Here is an 18386-nt window from a genome sequence, read left to right as displayed (position 1 = left end):
AAATTGCAACAACTGCAACATGACAACATGCCAGCCTTTTAACCTTGCTTTATGTTACATCCCAAAATACATGACTATTTAAGAAGGATGTGCTTAATTAAAAAGAAGCTAAATGTATTACTTATCAAGACATTTTTTTAGACACTTCATTCAATTTTACATTTACATTTAGGCATTTGGCAGACGTTTTTATCCAAAGTGACTTACATTGCTTTCTCCTATACATTTTACATAGGTATTTGCAATCCCCTGGGATCGAACCCACAACCTTGCGTTGTTAACCCAATGCTCTTACCACTGAGCTACAGGAAAGCTGTAGACCTCACTGACACTTATGGGCCACACTTTAACTAACATTTAAACTGTTTGTAAGACAGCACAACTAAGCAGTCTTAGTTTGTGATAACTCCTTATTCATTCACATTATTCAGAAGGGTGGGAATGACGCAAAAGATAATTAAGTGACTAACCCAATGCACGGTTTATTAGAAAGAGAAACTAGCTTTGTGGCTAGCACTTAGCATGTGGGACCGGAAAGTGTTGATCCCCGTCGAGGCTACGCTAATCGCCTTTTCATACACAGAGCAGTACGCCTCATGGTTATTCCCAGAGATGGCCCTCAGCTATGGTTTCCGACTCCTTATCTTCCAACCAATTGCACGAAAACTTGCATTTCCTCATTAGTCAACATTTTTGTTTAACAACCAGGTATAAATGGACCTCCCACAATTCACTTTTGCAATGATTAAATGCAGGCAAACTTTAGCATATGACCTCTTTGGACAAATTTGAAAAGATGATACACAAACCATTGGAAAATGGCAGTTTTTTACACTTTTTAAGGGCTTTCATTATCTATACATTTATTTATCAACTTTTAATTATTTTCAAGACCCAGACACCCTGAAATACATCTTGCTTTACAAGTCAATTTTAACTTATTTTTAATGCTATATCAACTCAATTTCATATTATTAAAAGTTGAAAAAGCTTGTAAGTGTAAAAAAGCTGAAATTACTTGTAAAACCAAGTTGATTACACTTAAAAATTGACGGCAGCAAAGATTATTTTACAGTAACACAACAGTTCCTGTCCTTTATTTTGATTGGACAATCAACGTTCAGTGTGTTGTTTGGCAATGTGCAAAACTGTATTGTATGTATATAAAAAAACAAAAGTTTGATAACAAAGGTGGTTTTTTTTTTTTAAACGCTTTAGAAATCTGAGTAGGGTTGTAGCGAATAAGCAGTATGGGGCGTGTCTGCTCATGTTGACAGAAGGAAGAGAACAAGTGGGCATTAGAATGACTGTAGAAAGAGTGATGTCTCATTTATTACAAAAACATAAAGGGTCTGTGGATTTTAAGGATAAAAAGAAGGATAAAAGTCAGGCAAGAGCAAGGATCCGCATTACTAAGATAAAAGACATTACAGCGGAGACGCATTACAACACGCGGTATGTAGACGTTTTGTTGTCGATTTCAATTACCAACAACACTTCTCAGAAATCAATTACCCTGCCTTTAACTTCTTAAAAAAACTAATATCAGTTATTGAGCAAATATGTAAATAAATCATGCTGCGTACTTTTTCGCATACTAATGCATACTAAATAGAATTCGAACTATAGTTAGTACGTCCTGAATCATAGTATGCTGAGATGAGTATTCTTTAAGTACCCGAAATTCGAAATCCAGATTCGTGGACACTAAAACGGCTGATATTGCCCAAAACACAACAAAAGTAGGCGGAGTTTAGTAAAGTAACTTGTCATTGTATGTTTAAAACAAAGATGGTGATACGGAGGCAAGAGTTCTGAATTGCTCTGTACAACAGCATATAACACTCCCAACTGTGCTGTTCTGCTGAATATAATCACAACTGTGATCCGGTTGTGGCATAGAAGCAGCGCTACAAGAGCTCTCATGATGTTGCTTAATTGGATCGAGATTAAATTACAGAATCTAAATAACACTGACAAATGAACGGCACGGGCAGCTTTCTGAGATAATTGATATAATGATACAAACAAACACATTTTTGCATCATTATACCTGTGTAGTCGCATGTACTCGGCTCTGTAGCAAATGACAAACAAACGCAAGCGAGCTTGATCTCAGTTCCACCTGGATACAAAGACTCGGTCGTCATTGTCAACCCACAGGAAACATAAAGGGGGCTCTGTAATCCCTGCACCAGACAGGCTTGGATACAGCTCCAGATCCTGATAAGATTACACCACTAAAGGACAGAACAACCGCGGTAAAATTTGAGAGAATTGTGAAGGGAGCCAGTTCTGACATGTGGCACTGTGAGCCCAGGCCTGGCCCGCTCTCACATGGGACACGGTCCTCTCATAATCAGTGAGAGAATCTTATCAGGCTTGGCTGGCTGCTGGCGGCCTCTATCCGTCTCTCAGTCGCGCACACACACACATACACACACACAGACACGTGGGCTGGGCAGGTGGATGGAGGTCATACCATACCTTGTATGATGTCTGGAGGGGAGGTTGTGGCAGAGATGGTGGTGGTGGTGGTGGTTGTGGGTTTAAGGGTTGTGGTAAGGGCATCTAGATGAAAAAACACAACACAAAAAAACATGACATACGGGAAAATCAGGAGAAAAGGAAACCAAACGTGATCAAATCAACAATAATGAGAGACAGATTCGTGTGTGCTGTGCTGTGTGTGCGTGCGTAAGTGTGCTTTTCCACCACAGATGGTAAACTAGTCCCTTAACAGTAGGTAAATTATCAAGCAAATACTATTAAATGAAATATGGCTCTCTCATGAGGTCATTACACAAGTTAATTGTGGGTGTAGTACTGTCATAACATATTCCTCCGTGTGCCAAGTATAAACATTTACAGCTAATTTTATGTATCTGTGTTTGGAAAATAGAATAAAATATCATTTAACAACAATAAAAAGGAACAGAACGTAAAAATGAGCTCAGGACATGAGGGAATGGTTAGAAATGGTAATACACAAAATGCAGATGAAAAATGAATGGATCGTAACAAGGAAGATTCTAGGGTTAGTTTTCACATGGGGAACAGGATAATATCTCCGAAAATCTAAAAAGAAAGTCCAGTTAGACATGATGGTTTTATCTAGAGGTTTTGTACATGCACACCACAAAACAGCCTTAAATTTGTGACAAAATGCCTCAAGTTGTGGGTGTTTCTAAATTGTAATAAAGTGATGAAAATTGTGTCATCATTTACTCACCTTCTTGTAATTTCAAACTTGTATGAATTTCATTCTTCTGCAGAAAACAAAGAAATAAGATATTTTGAAGAAACGACAACGGCGTTACCCATTCGCTTCTATTGTACGGAAACAAAAACCAATTCAAGTCAAAGGGTGTCGCCGTTGTTTATTTATCAACATTCTTCAAAATATCTTATTTTGTGTTTTGGAGAAGCAAGAAAGTCATACAGGTTTGAAATGACAAGAGGGTGGATAAATGACACAATTAAATTGTTTGGGTGACTATCCCTCTAAAAATATACGCTGAAATAAAAAGTGTGACAACTAGCCCCAGTCTCTTTTCCTTTATATCCATGCCGACAAATGACCATACGAATCACACACTTTCATTCTCCAATTTTCTGTTTTTTTTCTTGCATTGTCACACCTCATTAGCTACTTTCTCTCCATACTATCTCCTAACATTGTTTCGCAGTGTGGAATATTAGACCCACTGTTGACAGCCAGCAGATACAGAGCTAGCGGTGACAGGCTTAGCGTGTTTGATGTTGGCGAGTTAACCCAGCATGAGCTTTAACCAGTCCGGCGCTCGGGGTGATCAGGATTTTGCACGGAAAGACAAACAAGCAAACATTAATGAAATGAGTAGAATGGAAAGGGAGGGTGCACGGGGGACAGCGATGTTTCTCGCTGAGATAACAGGCGTGAAAAGTGACGCGGCCCGCGCCACTGTTTGCCCGGCGCGTCCAGACAGATACCACTGTGTTAACATCTGTGGTGGGGGAAATTGGCCGGCTCTCTCCCGTCCTCGCTTTGTTGTCTGCGCTCCATCAAAAGAGCTCGGTGGGAGCCCAAAACACTTCCACTCTCTAATGATAAACATCCAGCGGAATAAAGCAGAGAGAGAAAGAACTGCCTCCATCTCCTCTGCTGATTCTCTGGGATCACTCAGAAAATGGCAGCTTTGTATTGCATGTCACGCCACACAGTGACACTGTAACACACTATGACACTTTCCTGTTGAACTACGTACCTGATCACTCGCTGCTGTGAAATAGTGACTACAGAACAAACAATGTATGATGATCTTATGAGCAGATGTATTCCTCCCACAAAAGGTCAATTTGGGCAACTGTTATACACTGAATTCTATCGCCCTAGAAAATATGTTGTGAAGATATCACTGAAGCAGAAATGAGAAGTCAACAAAAATGGTTTTATCATATTTTAAAAATGATATTTTGAAAGAGATGTATTTTTCTTCTATTGTGTAAGATTTTTTTTATCTCTGAACTTTAATATGGATATTTTATCCATTGGTTGTTGATAAAAATTGAACATAAATGTTAATGGGTACATTGCCGCTGTTTTTAGCACAGATGTGAGGTTGAAAGCAATACTAACAATAATTATGAAAAACATTTACTGAATTGAAAAGTGTCATATGATCACATTGAACAATAAAAAAACATGACTTATTCTGAATTAATGAATGTCTTCCGAATCAATCATAGGAACACATTTCTTTGTGAGAATCTTTTGAACTAAAAACGACATATCCTATATACATACTTAGGACATTTCTTTTTATTATGGCTGACAATCGATGAATTTTGATTCAAATCCAGAATAAAAATTTGTGTTTACATATATATCTGGGTTTATTTTTGTATTTATAAACGCATAGGCATGCATATATTTAAGAAAAATATAAAAATGAATAAACATTTATATATAATTTCAAATATTGGTAAATATAATTATGTTTCCTAAATATCTATACATTTATATGTATGTTTTTGTTTTTATAAATACTAAATTCATATCCACAGTGCACAGACATATATTATGTACATAAAAACTTTTCTCCTGGATGCGATTAATCGCTTGACAGCCCTTATTTTTGTTTACACTATAGTATACAGTACAATACAATATATAACAACATCACACTTTATTATTGCTGTATAAGAGCATACAGTAATTACCTGCCTCATACTTAATATTTGCATAATGCACTCGTGCTTTTGTAATATTGCTTTAGTCAAAACCTGTTTATGTATTTCAAATATTTATAACACAGGTCCCACTTAAATGTTCATATAAACACATTTTTATAGCAGCTAAAAATTTGTACCATATAAAATGGAAGAAAAAAAATCATAAAGTTTGAATTCATAATTCATAGCATTAAATCAAATAAAAAAGTTATTACTACATTGAAGTTTTACAATTTGCTTGCAATGACTTTAACAGTTGTAATAAATGAAATACAAGATCTACAGTAGTTTGTCTATGTAAATATTATGATACATAACTGCATACATATATTTCTAATACCAAAAAGATTGCAGACAACATTTAACATTTTAAAGGAGTAGTTCACTTCAAAATGTGCCCCATTAACTTTAATTCCTACTATGGAAAGTCAATGGGGGCACATTTTAAAGTGAACTACTCCTTTAAAATGTCACCTTTACAGGATGTACGTTTACAAGAAGTAACACACATATACAACAACAAACCACTAAATAAACTTTTGATTCTGTTTTAAAACGAATGAAACCACACTACACATTTTTAAACTTTAAAACCCCTTAAATTCTCTCATAAGAAATAATGAAATATATTAATACTTTCACACAAGCCATCTTTAAGAGACGGCTATGGAGAAGATATGTGACTGCTTCACTGCGTTTTCTGACGGAAAAGGTACTTCCAGAGATTTGTATGTTTGGCATGCCAATAAAATACCTCAATGGATCACAGGATGTCAGAGGTAAGTTGTTACCTGTCGAAAACTACAGTGATTCACGAGGCAATCGGCTAGGTAAAAAATCCCCCGTCATCTTCCAAAAGTGCACAGCCATGTTGATTTCTCTTGCCAGAGATAGTGTCTGTATTCTCATCCCACAGAATGAACCTGCAGGCTTGAGCGGATTATAAAAGCGGCCTTTAAGCACAATCATGTGTGAGATACTTACAGTATCCGGCTGAATGTAACCAAGCTAAAATGTCAGAATATCATGATACGCCTGGCCTCCTTAATATCTCACGGCCTAAGCGCCTTTTTCCACAGAAAAGGAAACAGCTGACCACGAAACTCGGCGAGCAGTCGAGCATAGCAAATACAGCCTAACAGGGAGCTATAGAGCTCGCTTTATAAGCGGCAGCGGTGCATTTGATCAATATCCACTATAGACTACATTTGCATTAAATAATGTGTGCTGAGCCCTTAACGCTCAATGCCGTATGAACCGGCAGATACATTAATGTTTTAATAAAGTAAGGTAAGAGAAAACCATCCCCATTTAACATGCCTTGGGTTCCGCTCCGTTGCGATGCATCTAAGCAGAGGGCCACCTTTATCGGCTCCGCTCTGTTACGATCTGTGAATGCCCAGCAGATGTTTGAGATCACCAGTGTCAATAGCTCATTAAAAACTTGGCAGGCTGAACTCCTCTATAGCTCGACGCCGTTTTCCAAACAGGCTGTTTTCAGTTCACATTTGGAGGATTTTGCATTGGGATGTAAAGCGGTGGCTCGGTGTATCAGAGCTTATTGACTTTCGCAGTGCGAACCTGCCATGTCATCTCAGCGTGTGTTTATCAAAGCACATTATGAATCATGGCAACGAGCTGGGGCGTGTATGTGTGCACCAGCCTCATTAAACCCCGGACACCGCAAAACACTGCCGCTTACGCCAATTCCCAAGACACGCAATCACTGTTATACCATCTCCCTCTCGCTGTCTCTCTCTCACCGAGTCACTTGTTAAATGGTGCATCTCCCATATGAATTCAGACCAACACCTGAGTGTCTCCAAAGACTTGAGGATTTATGGAAAGAGAACGAGGTACATAAATGGAGGCACGGAGGAGCTTTAGAAGAGCGAGGTACATGTGAGGAGCCGAGCAGATGAGTACTTTAATTGCTACGGTATTTCCTGGCATGTGCTGGGATTCAGAACGTGTACCAGTAATTCAGGAACACTGAGTGAAAAAAAACACACACACGAGAGAAATTGTGATTAGCAATAGAGGCTCAGGGCTGTTGATTCACCCATCAGCAACCTTATGTTATCATCCAGCTTTGCATGTTTGTTCAAGTAGATGTTTGCTTGCAGTAGCAAAACTAGAAAGAGCAGAGGGAGCTTAACCCAATTATAGCTAAGGGTGCGTACGCTACTGCGGGCCTTTAAGACACTGCGAAACCCTCTTTGGCCCAAGGTACATAAGTATAAACACACAACCCAAGAACTAACCTGGGAAAATAACCTGTTGGGATCAGTGTGCTTTCCAAAGCAGAAAAACATGTTCATTTGCACATTGACTTGTTTTAAAGGTCCAATGTGTATTTTTTTGAGGATCTATTGACAGAACTGCAGTATAATATACATTAGTTCAGAGGTGTATAAAGACTTTACACAATGAAGCGTTATGTTTTTATTACCTTTTATTACACTGCTCATTTGAATGCTCGATTCTGATTTGCCAGCCGCGACATTCCAAGGGTTGTTCCACAGTAGCCCTAAACGCACAAACTGCTCTACAAAGTGCGTTTCGTAAATACTTTATCTGCTTCGGCAAAGAAGCAAACATCTTAGTTCTGTGAAAGTCACCGTAGTCATTCGAAAGGGGGGGAGGAGTGAGCTGATTCACCACTAGATGTCGCTAAATTTCCTACACTGGACCCTTTAAGAAGTGAAAGAGCACTTTCGCTTTGCTGTAGTGTTTATTGAATCAGCACGCATTCCTGATCTCTAGATTCCTCCTTTATTTAGAATCAATGGGTGAGAGGAGTGAGGGAATCGAGTAAAATAACAAGTACACACAAATCTAACATTGGCAGCAGGGTCACAATGATGGACTCCAGTAAAGGGCTAATAAAAGGAGTTTGTTTGGCCCTTGTTAGTGATTCTGACAGTCTGGATGAAAGGGGTGTGGATGTAAGAGACTCCACTGCCTTTGAGACATGGAAAGCACGTAAAGAGCATCCATCTAACCTGTTATCTAAAGCGTTTTACAAAAGATGACTAAACATAACCATTATTCTAGGTCGATTGAGGGTTTAATAATGCCTTTCCTCTACTGGGTGAATTGTAGTCATATAACCACATTTGGGTAGTTGACAAATAAATTATAAATGTGCCCTATGGTGTGACAGTAAAAATGTATTTTGTAAACAAACTGTTAATAGTAAACTATTTAAACTCTATTTTAGCTCTATAGCTATTATTAATATTTATAATATTAAATAGCATAAGCTAGATTTATCTTCATTGTTAGTGTTTTCCTACATTTTTGTCACACCATAGGACACATGTTCGGTTCAATGATACATTCAACTTGCTATTCTACTAAACCTGACAGATATTGAATCTACTGAATCTGGATTTTTTAGTTCCTACAGATGAATTTTGCATAGTCATGAAAAATCATGACTTACAACCACAACAAATTCTTGTAAAATGCAGTAGGCTATAATAAATGCGAAATGGCTCAAATAAAGCCTGCACATGATTTGCAACGCATTCTTTCGTCTTCAGACATCCATTGGGAAGGTTTTACACTGCATCTCTTCACTCTCATACGGCACATTTGCATGTCTGAATTTACAGCTGAATGAATTCCTGAACGGCAGGTTTGAACGGCCGCGTCTGACAGCAGCCAAATTTATCAGAGAAATCTGACTTTTAAATGTTTGTGTCACCAACCCGAAGAGTGGCAAAGGAAACATCGATGGTGCAAATTGAATGAAAGTGAGCAAGGTGTTTAGAATACAGGGAGAATGTGGTGAGAGAGATGATTTACTGCTCCATTATTACAACACAGAGACAGAAATGGAGGCGCCGTTGCAACGCTGCACATCTTGTTTTTTCTTTCTCTCTACATATGTTGAGATCGCTGGACCGAGGCTGGATCTTCCTGAGTTACATGCACTGCTAGAATGACTGCTGTTCTTCCAGCTGTTCCTCCTCACCACACCTCTTCAGTTACACATGTTGTTGGATATAAGGGACAATTAGTCGACTCAGACACTCTGAGGCTTGTCAGAAAATCAGGCTGTTTATCAATCACTCAGCAATTTGCGGTCTGCAAGCTGGGTTGAAACTACAACGGTTGGGAATTAAGGTTTAGTCGAAAATAAATATCTGTTCATGCTTGTCACACGGGGGATTTCCTCAGAGACTTAGAAGTTCTACTTTAAACTGAAGTCAACTCTCTACATGTGCACTTTCACTACAAATGCAACAAGTTTTTCGAAGGTTTTTGAATTTTTTAGCCAATAAATTGCCTTGACCTTTCCCTGATCCATCCAGACATGCCATTACAAGATAAGGTTGTTTCAATTAATTCTTCAAATTCAGACAGATTGCTTAAAAATCTGAACAACCTTCTCACAAATCTTCTATCCTATGCCTGTAAATCCTTATATTTAACAAAAGAAACATTTTCAGCCAATATATCTGCCACTTACTAAAGGTCCAGTGTATGAAATGTAGCAGCATCTAGAGGTGATGTTGCGGATTGCAACCAACGGACTCACTCCATGCCTCCCTTTTAAAGCACTACGGATGCTCTCACTGGGATAAGATGTCACGTGTTCGCTTCTTTGACGAAGAAGATAACTTATTTACGTGCTCTGTAGAGCAGTTTGTCCGTTTAGGGCTACTGTAGAAACAACATGGCTAACTCCATGCAAGGGGACCCGCGGTGTATGTAGATAGAAATGGCTCATTCTAAGATAATACAAAAATTTGGCTTCATTATGTAAGGTCTTCAAACACCTCTGAAGACATAGTTATTTATATAATATTGCATTTTGTCAATAAATCCTCCAAAAAAATGACACATTGGACCTTTAAGTAAAAAGGTCTGCTTTATACATACATTCACTATGCCTTGTACGATTTTATTAACTTCCATGACATTTCCAAGCCCGGAAAACACAACCCTATAATTCCCTTAAGTTTCCATGACCGTGGGATCTGTGATATTTGCTCCACCAAGAGAACAAAACATGAGATGTTTGTTTTGGGTTCAGTATGGCGCGCAAAGCGCAGTTAAAGGAAGTGTAATGCCGTGATCGATTTCTGCAGAGCGGCCGTGAGATACCAGAGGAAAGCCCTCTAAACATGGAGGAATTGTTACGGAGAGGAAACGAGAGCGAGGTTGACAGGCAGAGGAGGAGCACGCAATATTAAAGGGCAGGCCTGTGAAGGCAAAGGTAGTCTTTATTAGGTTAGAGGCGCTCCGTAAACTTGTTACCGGCCGGTATGTTAGATCTCATTCCCCCGCAGGGGCATGCTGGGATGGGGGCCTTGGAAAAGTGTCTCAGGGAATGTATTTTTTCCCCTTAACCAGTTTAGTGCCAGCCACCCTCCAAGTGTTCTCCATCACTTAGCTTCACAACAGTTGGGGAACAAACGCATTAGAGAAAAATTGCCTCTGCAGTACATCTGTTCTGGCTGTCTGTCGAGAGGCCACGAAGATCTCCGACCAAAAAGGATTTCAAAATGTGGTTCCCCATTCATAAGCGCTCTTCTCTTATTTTAAATGCAACCACCTGAAAAGAAGACAACCTGTAGCTTTGAAAGCGAAATGACAAGACTAAAACATTTTTCTAATGCGCTGTGGCAGAATCTGCACATTCACTCAGTCTAATTTAAGTCAGGTCACATCTCGCACACATCATTTGCTCTGAACTGAAAACGACCCGTACTCACGCTCAAAACTTTTTATTTCTGTGAAACAAACTGTCAAAGATATGCTACAATAATGCACTGTGTCAGTGTAAATAAAACCTGTTCCACTATGCCGTCTTGCACTTAAAAGGTGCCCTGCTATTGCACTATGCATTGACATTAGAACGGTTGGAAAGCTGTTGGTGTGTGTCTGCAAGATGCCACATTCCCTTCTGGAGGAATCGCATCTACATCGGAGAAAATATTTGTATATAGGAGCACTCAAGTGTTTACTATCTCAACAACCCTTACTGTGTTTGCACAAGGCTGTGGATGAATGGCTTCACAATTACCCTTCCAATGTGCCATGTATTACAGTACACATTAAAACTTGTCCTTACAACAATAGCTTGCTAAACATTCATTTTGAAGTTGCTTTAACATCTCTTTAAAGCACGTGTATTTAATTGAGCAGTACTTCGATGGAACGTCTAATATGTGGAGTATGTGAGGAACGCTGGCATGCTGACACTACGGGTCCCGGCGAATGTGTCAAGGCCACAGTGTTTGTAATACACAGATGTCGTCTCATTAATTTGGAGGAGAATAATTAATAAGACTATATAGAGCGCCCAGATGTCACTGGTGCTTGTTTTTCTGGGTGTGTGCACGCACGTGTTGAATACATCTTAGCGTTAAGATAAGGGGCTGTATCCACCGAGGCGCTTTTATGCAGCTGAAAACACCAGGAGCTCGGCTGAAAAACAGCCGGTGTTGAGCATTTTTCAACTGTAGGCCCCCGGTCGAACGCCGGCGCTGATTGTGGGAAAAACCCATAGCACCAGCGCTAAGCACGAAAAAAAAACTGCTGCGTTTCTATTGGAAACAATTGAAAAAACATGCCGTACACCAGGAGAAACGCCTTGGTGGACACAGCCCCTCACACATCAACGTGTATATAAGTGTCTGCAGTCGGGGATGCATTGGCCCTGCAGTCGCGTCTCTGCATTAGCAATTCTACATGTCACACAAGATATGTGCCTGAACTACTGTAGATATTAAAAGCAGCATCAAACATGAAAACCATCAAACGTCCTGATAGAGTCTGTTATATTCGGTGCTGTTTTTAATAGGGGAGGGATTTGGGCTCTCAAAGCGCCATACGTGGCTGTGTCACTCTCTCTTCTATTCTGTTGGTTCAACTGTCATGAAATTCTCGTGGAATGACTGCCAAGCCGCTCATGGGAGAAACGTGTGAAAAGCCTGTCGCAATTACTGGCGCATTTGCACTTCGTGCTGGGGCAAGTTTTTGGAACACACACCGTCGGGGCGAAGCCAAGTTTCTGTGGCGACCCACCGGCAGTAAGCAATGTTAAAGAGATCTGGGCGATGGGTTCCCAAACGCACAAATAGAAAGTTTGGCTTCCTCGAAGCGAATTCGCTGTGACAATTCGATCGAATGTACTGAATCTGAATTAGACAAGTAAACAATACCACGCTGGCGGTCTCTTGTAAGTTCGGCTTCCTTGCAAACCGCTCTATCTGTTCGCTTCTAGATCCTCATTACGGCACAAATCTTTCTTTTTAAATAGCCCTGGGTCCATCGTTATGCTGTGAAAATGGAGGACAGCAATTTCACCACAGGCTTAGTGCAGCGAACGATATCAGAAGTGAATTCCAGGAGGAAAATGGTCAGATTAGAACGTGTCCTGAAGGAACGGAAATGCCATTGAGATCAATGTTATTGACCCGTGACTCAGATGGAGCGGTGGAGTGGGTGAAAGAGGAAAAGATTGAAACGAAGCACGTCGAACTTACCGTACACATAAAGGATGTAGTCATCATACGATTCGCCCACCGAGTTGGAGGCCACACATCGGTAAGTGCCGTTGTACGACTTGTTCAGGTTCTCGATGAAGAGATCTGGGCCCGTGATAACGGCATGAGAGGGCACGTCGTCATCCACCTTCACCCAATTCACCTGTTGAGGCCTAAATTGAGAGAAAGAATAGATAGAGCTGTAGTGTTGTGTAACCAGACTGTTTATTGCTCATTGAAACAACCTGGAAATTTATAAACATGACTTAAAGGCAGGGTTTACCTAAAAATGCATGTTTTGTCATCAATATAAAAAGAGGATATTTTGAGAAATGTCTCGGTGGTTTTGTGTCCATACAATGGAAATCAATGGGGTCCTTTGTGGTTTGGTTTTCAACTATCAATAACTATCATCTTTTGTGTTCTGCAGAAGAAAGAAAGTCATACAGGTTTGGAATTACATGATTTTTTCATTTTGGGGGAAACTATCCCTTTAAAAATCCAAATAGCTCTGAATCCCAGAAATGGCCGGCCAATCATTTTTGTGCGTAATATGTCATTAAGTTCAATATGTGCTATCCGAAACTAATAATAGTTTTGGCTCTACACTCTGAAATAAATATTGGTAATGGTCAGCAATGCTGATTATAAGATGTGTCCAAGCCTGTGGCATCGGCAATCCACATAAATTTTGGCGAAACAAAGAAAGGCTGTGATTTCCTCTTGTCTGCCTCAATTAACTGCCACTGCAAGCTATCTCCTTTTGTCCTCTAAACACCTGAGCCAGACACACAACAGCCAATTCTACTTTCACGGCGATGAGCGGAATGAGCTCAACCCACTGTGGAAAAATAAAAGCGGCCCTAAACTCTCTCAAGTTTCAATGGCACTGCTGCAGTGTCGTTATTTCCCATGAGCTTCTCGGAAGGTTTTCCCTTGTTGTTGTTTTTTGTGTGTGTCTGTGTTTAAACGTATTACCAGCCATTGAAGAGGGAAGAGAGAGGAAAAAATACAAAAAACAAAACCCTCACACTTTTAAAACAAAGGATCGGTTTGAGCTCAATTGCAGTTGATCCTCGGCATCTGAGGGCGGCAAAACAACATTTGATGCAGAGCGGCGTGTGAATTCTATATAAAGGGAAATCTGAAACAGTCTGAATCTGAGGTTAAATATACACGCAATGCATAAAGATTGATAAAGAAAAGGCGAGATGACCTAGAAAAGGGGAAAACACTCAGTGGAGGGGCTGCAGAGAACCTGGGGTGAGATAAAGAATACAAATGGGATGGCGAGCCAAGCCCTGTACAGCCTGACAGTAATGACTGCAGCCCCTCTCCAAGCTTTAATGAAAATGACTTCCAATTTTCTGCTCACTGTATTGATTGTATTTTCATCTTTATTAAATGAATTCGGGTGGCGCCTCGGCTCCCTGCAGCATTTTAGTCAGAGGATGTTACGAGGGTGTTCAATGTAAAAAAAAACATCCGAACGGCTTTTATTGCGTTTGCACATATTGGCCTAAAGCGGATAACTCACCTTATGTTCATGTGAAGCGGCCCCTAAAGTATTTGAACATTTCAGTCACACTTAAAAATGTATGAATTTCAGTGCATCAACAAAAAGAAATCATGTGGCATCTGCAAATAGATGATGCTAGACCCCTTCACTCAGAACTAACTTCTGAGCCAATTTGCAAGTAGTTTTTAACCAACTGTTGGTTTTTAGGGGTTGTATGAAGTCATTTCCCCTCAAGTTCAGACAGGTGTTCAAGCAGATTGAGTTCAGCTGATCAATTATGGAAATGTTCTCACAACCACAATCTAAATATTTTTTGTCTATACTTAGACCGCTGTTTAACTTTGTTTTTAGTCTGAATTGATTTGGGCATGCATACAGTACATCTCTTCAGTATGCATGCACACGCACTGCTTGTCTTTGAATGAAAGCTCCTGAAGGCCTTATTGCAGCATACTTACTACACTCCATGATGAAAAATAACAGGTGTCATGTCTTAATATGTTATCATGTTTCTATTGTGTTTTATTGTGTGGTTGGCTGTATTTTTTAGATATTATGGCTTAAATCAAAACAAACCGACTGCAATTTTATTTAATTGGAATGCACAATAAAAAATAATATTTTAGAAATTCTTTAAAAACTAAGTTGTCTCATTTTGGGACCAAACTCTTAATTTATAGTGCTGGAAAATAAAGCCATCACACACTAAACTGTTTCTTGAGAAAAGGGACAAACAAGCTTTTAAAGAGCAAAATTAGATTGTGGATTCCGGTGTGTTTTACACTCTTTTTATGCATTTTAATCTTCATCTTAAGAAGCGATGTGTTGGTTTTCGGTGTCGTGACCAAGTCGGCTCAAAAATGATATATGTGTAAAGAGATTGTTAGTTAAAACATGTCAAAAAAGTTTACATTTCCTTTAATACATGTATTACACTAATACAATTCAAAAAGTATTAAATGCAAATATTGTATTTGAAAAAAACTTATACAAATAATACACAAATACAAAATATTACAGAGAAATAAGTAAATGCATGCATGCAAATATGTTCACCAATGTTTTGAGACTTGGATTAAGTGTACAGGAGTAAACATAAATACAATAAATGTGATAAAAAATAAATAAGTTGTTTTACAGCCTGTTGTCCCAGTACTCAAGAATAATCAAGAATCAGATTTTTTTCTGGTCATCATTGTGTTTTGAGTACCTGACCCAAACACATCTGGATTTTAACCAACCCCTAAAACATCACCAAAACATGAGCAGAGATTGAAAATCTTACTCTGGTTTGCCTTTAATCTGACACGTCAGTTCCAGGTTCTCGCCCTCCCTTGTGAGACCCACCGGAAACTCCACCACAATCTTCACCTCTGGTTTATCTGTGGAGGAGAAAGGAAAGAACATGAGTGCCTTGTGCCCCCGGGCGGCATGAAACTTTAAACAGCCTTGGCTTTGTTCAACGCTTATTGGATTGTTCTCAGCTGTTTGATTCTTCTCTTCGGTATTACTATTGTTTGACACTGAATGTGTGCATGCTTTTTGTATTAACCTTTGGAGTCATTTAAACATAATCAATGCACACTGACGTTTGCCATGTATACAGTCAGACGAGTCACAATAATAGTCCATAAATGTCCATATTCTCGAGCTCTCGGCGTTGACCTTTCTGCTCCGTAAGTACTGCCCTTTGCCATATCTATTAAAGAGACCGGCCGCTCAATGGCTCTATTCTCCCGTGACCGGCGGCAGGTAGCCTGCTGGCTTTTTGCACCTTGCATCAGCCTTGCCTCTCAGCCCTAGCTGCTACATTCAGCATGAAATGTGCACTTCTCCTTGGCAGGGCTCAGTTCTTTTCCAATTCAGCTGGGATTAGACTTCCTGCTGTGTCTGTACATTGCGGCAGGAGGGGTGACATTCAAACTGACGTTGGACATATAACTAATGCTCCCTCACACATAAAATATCCAGGGCTGTTTCTTGACAACACTGGCCTCAGGGGTAGGATCTGATATAGACATGTTAAGAGGTACGTGTGTGCAAGGTGGTCACTCGCTCTCCATTTCCGTAAACTTCTTGTATAACGGTATAACTCGGGTCTAATAGGATTTTTCAGACTGTCTGCTGGTCTAATGACATGATGAAACCTAATGGCAAACAGCTTATGTAAGAAAATCATAGAGACATTTACGGCTCTTGGCATTTAATAGACTAGACAAGGCTGCCGTGTTGTTTCTTTGTTGTGTCTAATATTAGGCAGACGCTAAATAGCTTCCTGTTTGCCAGGTATTGGGTCTACATACGAAGGGACATGGCATGCAAAAACAGGAAACGGCAATCTCTGTGTAATACTAAGTGCTAATGAGAGCTGAGAGAGAGAGAGCATCAAAAAAACTGAATGCATTACTACTCTTTCATTAGGCATAAAAGGATCCGAGGAACAACAGCGAGGTGTGCCGGAGAAAGAAAGAAATAAAACAGATAAACAACCGACACCTACCACCTTTTTCTTTAAAGGTGAAGCGTGTAATTTCAGCGCCCCAGGAGCAGAAACAGAACCGCAATGTGTTTGCTTGAAGTAACGACATTGGCTCAACCAAAGACATGACGTTGGGCCATGGCTATCCAAAAGAAGATGATCTGGAAGCCTTTTCAATTCCATTTAGTGACGGTAGCAGAGCAGAAATTATACGACTTTAATGTTTCCCAATTTTAAACCAGGCCAAGATGTGCTGGCCAACTCCACCACGGTTATGTAAGTGAGCTCCACACGAGATGCTTGTTCTAAGGTTCCTGCTGTTTCCTTGGAGGTATTCATCCTCTGAAACTGACAGGTTGTAATGGCTGAGCCATGCCTTCCCAAATCCATGCTCTGTTCCAGCCCTGGCTGGCATCCAGCCCTCCAGCTTCTCAAAGGAACCCAAATCTAATATTCTCCCAGTAATAGAGTATGAGATGGCGTTCCACAGATGCCTTTGAAAAAGGGCCATGTACGCTTTCCATGGAGAAAAGAGTCGCTCCCCGCTGAATCTTTAATGACATAAATGTAATTTTTTGGCATGAGGTGTGGGTTTAATATGCAGATATATAAAAGTGGGTTTGTAAGGTAAACAGTCATTAGTATGCGTTGTAAGTGAGGGTAAGAAGTAGACCTTGTGTTGTAGCGAGGCCACGCATAAGGGCCAACGAATTACAGCGAATCCACCCGGAGAGATGTCGAGCGCTCCGTTGTACTCAGAGGTCGAAAGATTACTCTGCCAAAACCACGTCAAAGTCGCCCACAATAACCCCCAGATTCCACTCTTTCAATTACATCGGCTCTTACCGCACTTTGAATAAACTGGCTGGAGAGTGCACGGTGACTTGACTTTGACCCACAGATTTCACACTTTCCTGGATTTTAAAGTGCAAGAGGAGAAACGCTTCAATGTCCTGTCAGGAATTATTACATTATTTCAGGGCTGACGTTTCAACCGGGTTCTTAGCAATCGCTAAATTTGTTGAGTGCTTCGCCAACTTGACGCTCTCCCGGTTGACCTCTTATATCAACAAAAAGTGATCTGCTGGCCTTCCATCTATCCAAATTACACCCTGTCAGGGCTAACATTTCTCTGCTCGTGATGGACAGCCCGGACTGAAGCGAAAGAGCGGCCCGCTCAGAAGTTCTGTAAGAGGAATATCCACCTGTTTGTCTCAGCTCTATGGAGACTCCTTCCATTTCTCCCCTTGTCATCTTCAAACTCTCGGCATGAAAGGCTCTGACTGAAAGTTTCTTGCTTTGAAGCTTCCCCCGCATTAGTTCCTTTCCAAAGCTTTCTCTCCTGGGCTCACACGCACTAAATCTACGAAAAGCAGAGCCACTAGCCTTTACTTTCTATCTTGCTGGAGTTCTGCTGTGCCAGGCAGAAAGGTCACTCTAATTCTAATAACACAATTATTGACGTGAGTTTCTGTCGTCATTGGCTACAAGTGGCCTCACCAAATGTTTAATTTCCCTGAGCTGATGAACTGCACATCAGGGAGTGGGGGCTGCCAGGCAGCAAAGCGAAACTGTTTGCATGCCACAGTCATCAATATTTCTGCCTTATTTAATATCCACACAAATGTTTTTCTATTTTCTATTGTGAAAATGAACTCCATTAAAGCCG

At 40.2% G+C, this 18386-nt stretch overlaps 1 protein-coding gene across 5 annotated transcripts in view; it reads right to left on the bottom strand.

The window, feature by feature from the left end:
• cadm1a (cell adhesion molecule 1a) overlaps positions 1-18386 on the bottom strand; it is a 247973-nt gene that overhangs the window by 28534 nt on the left and 201053 nt on the right. For 4 of the 5 annotated variants that reach the window (XM_056730895.1, XM_056730894.1, XM_056730893.1 and 1 more), the window contains 3 exons: positions 15524-15620; positions 12720-12892; positions 2488-2571 (listed from right to left, as the gene is read on the bottom strand). In XM_056730895.1, the coding sequence (XP_056586873.1) occupies positions 2488-2571; positions 12720-12892; positions 15524-15620 (354 nt within the window). The remainder of the gene's footprint in view (positions 1-2487; positions 2572-12719; positions 12893-15523; positions 15621-18386) is intronic. The other variant, XM_056730897.1, reaches the window with a different exon arrangement.

The sequence above is a fragment of the Triplophysa dalaica genome, chromosome 19 (assembly GCF_015846415.1).
Source record: "Triplophysa dalaica isolate WHDGS20190420 chromosome 19, ASM1584641v1, whole genome shotgun sequence".
Lineage (NCBI taxonomy): Eukaryota > Metazoa > Chordata > Actinopteri > Cypriniformes > Nemacheilidae > Triplophysa > Triplophysa dalaica.
Note: the sequence above shows the minus strand (reverse complement) of the source record. Positions and strands in the feature narration are given on the sequence as shown.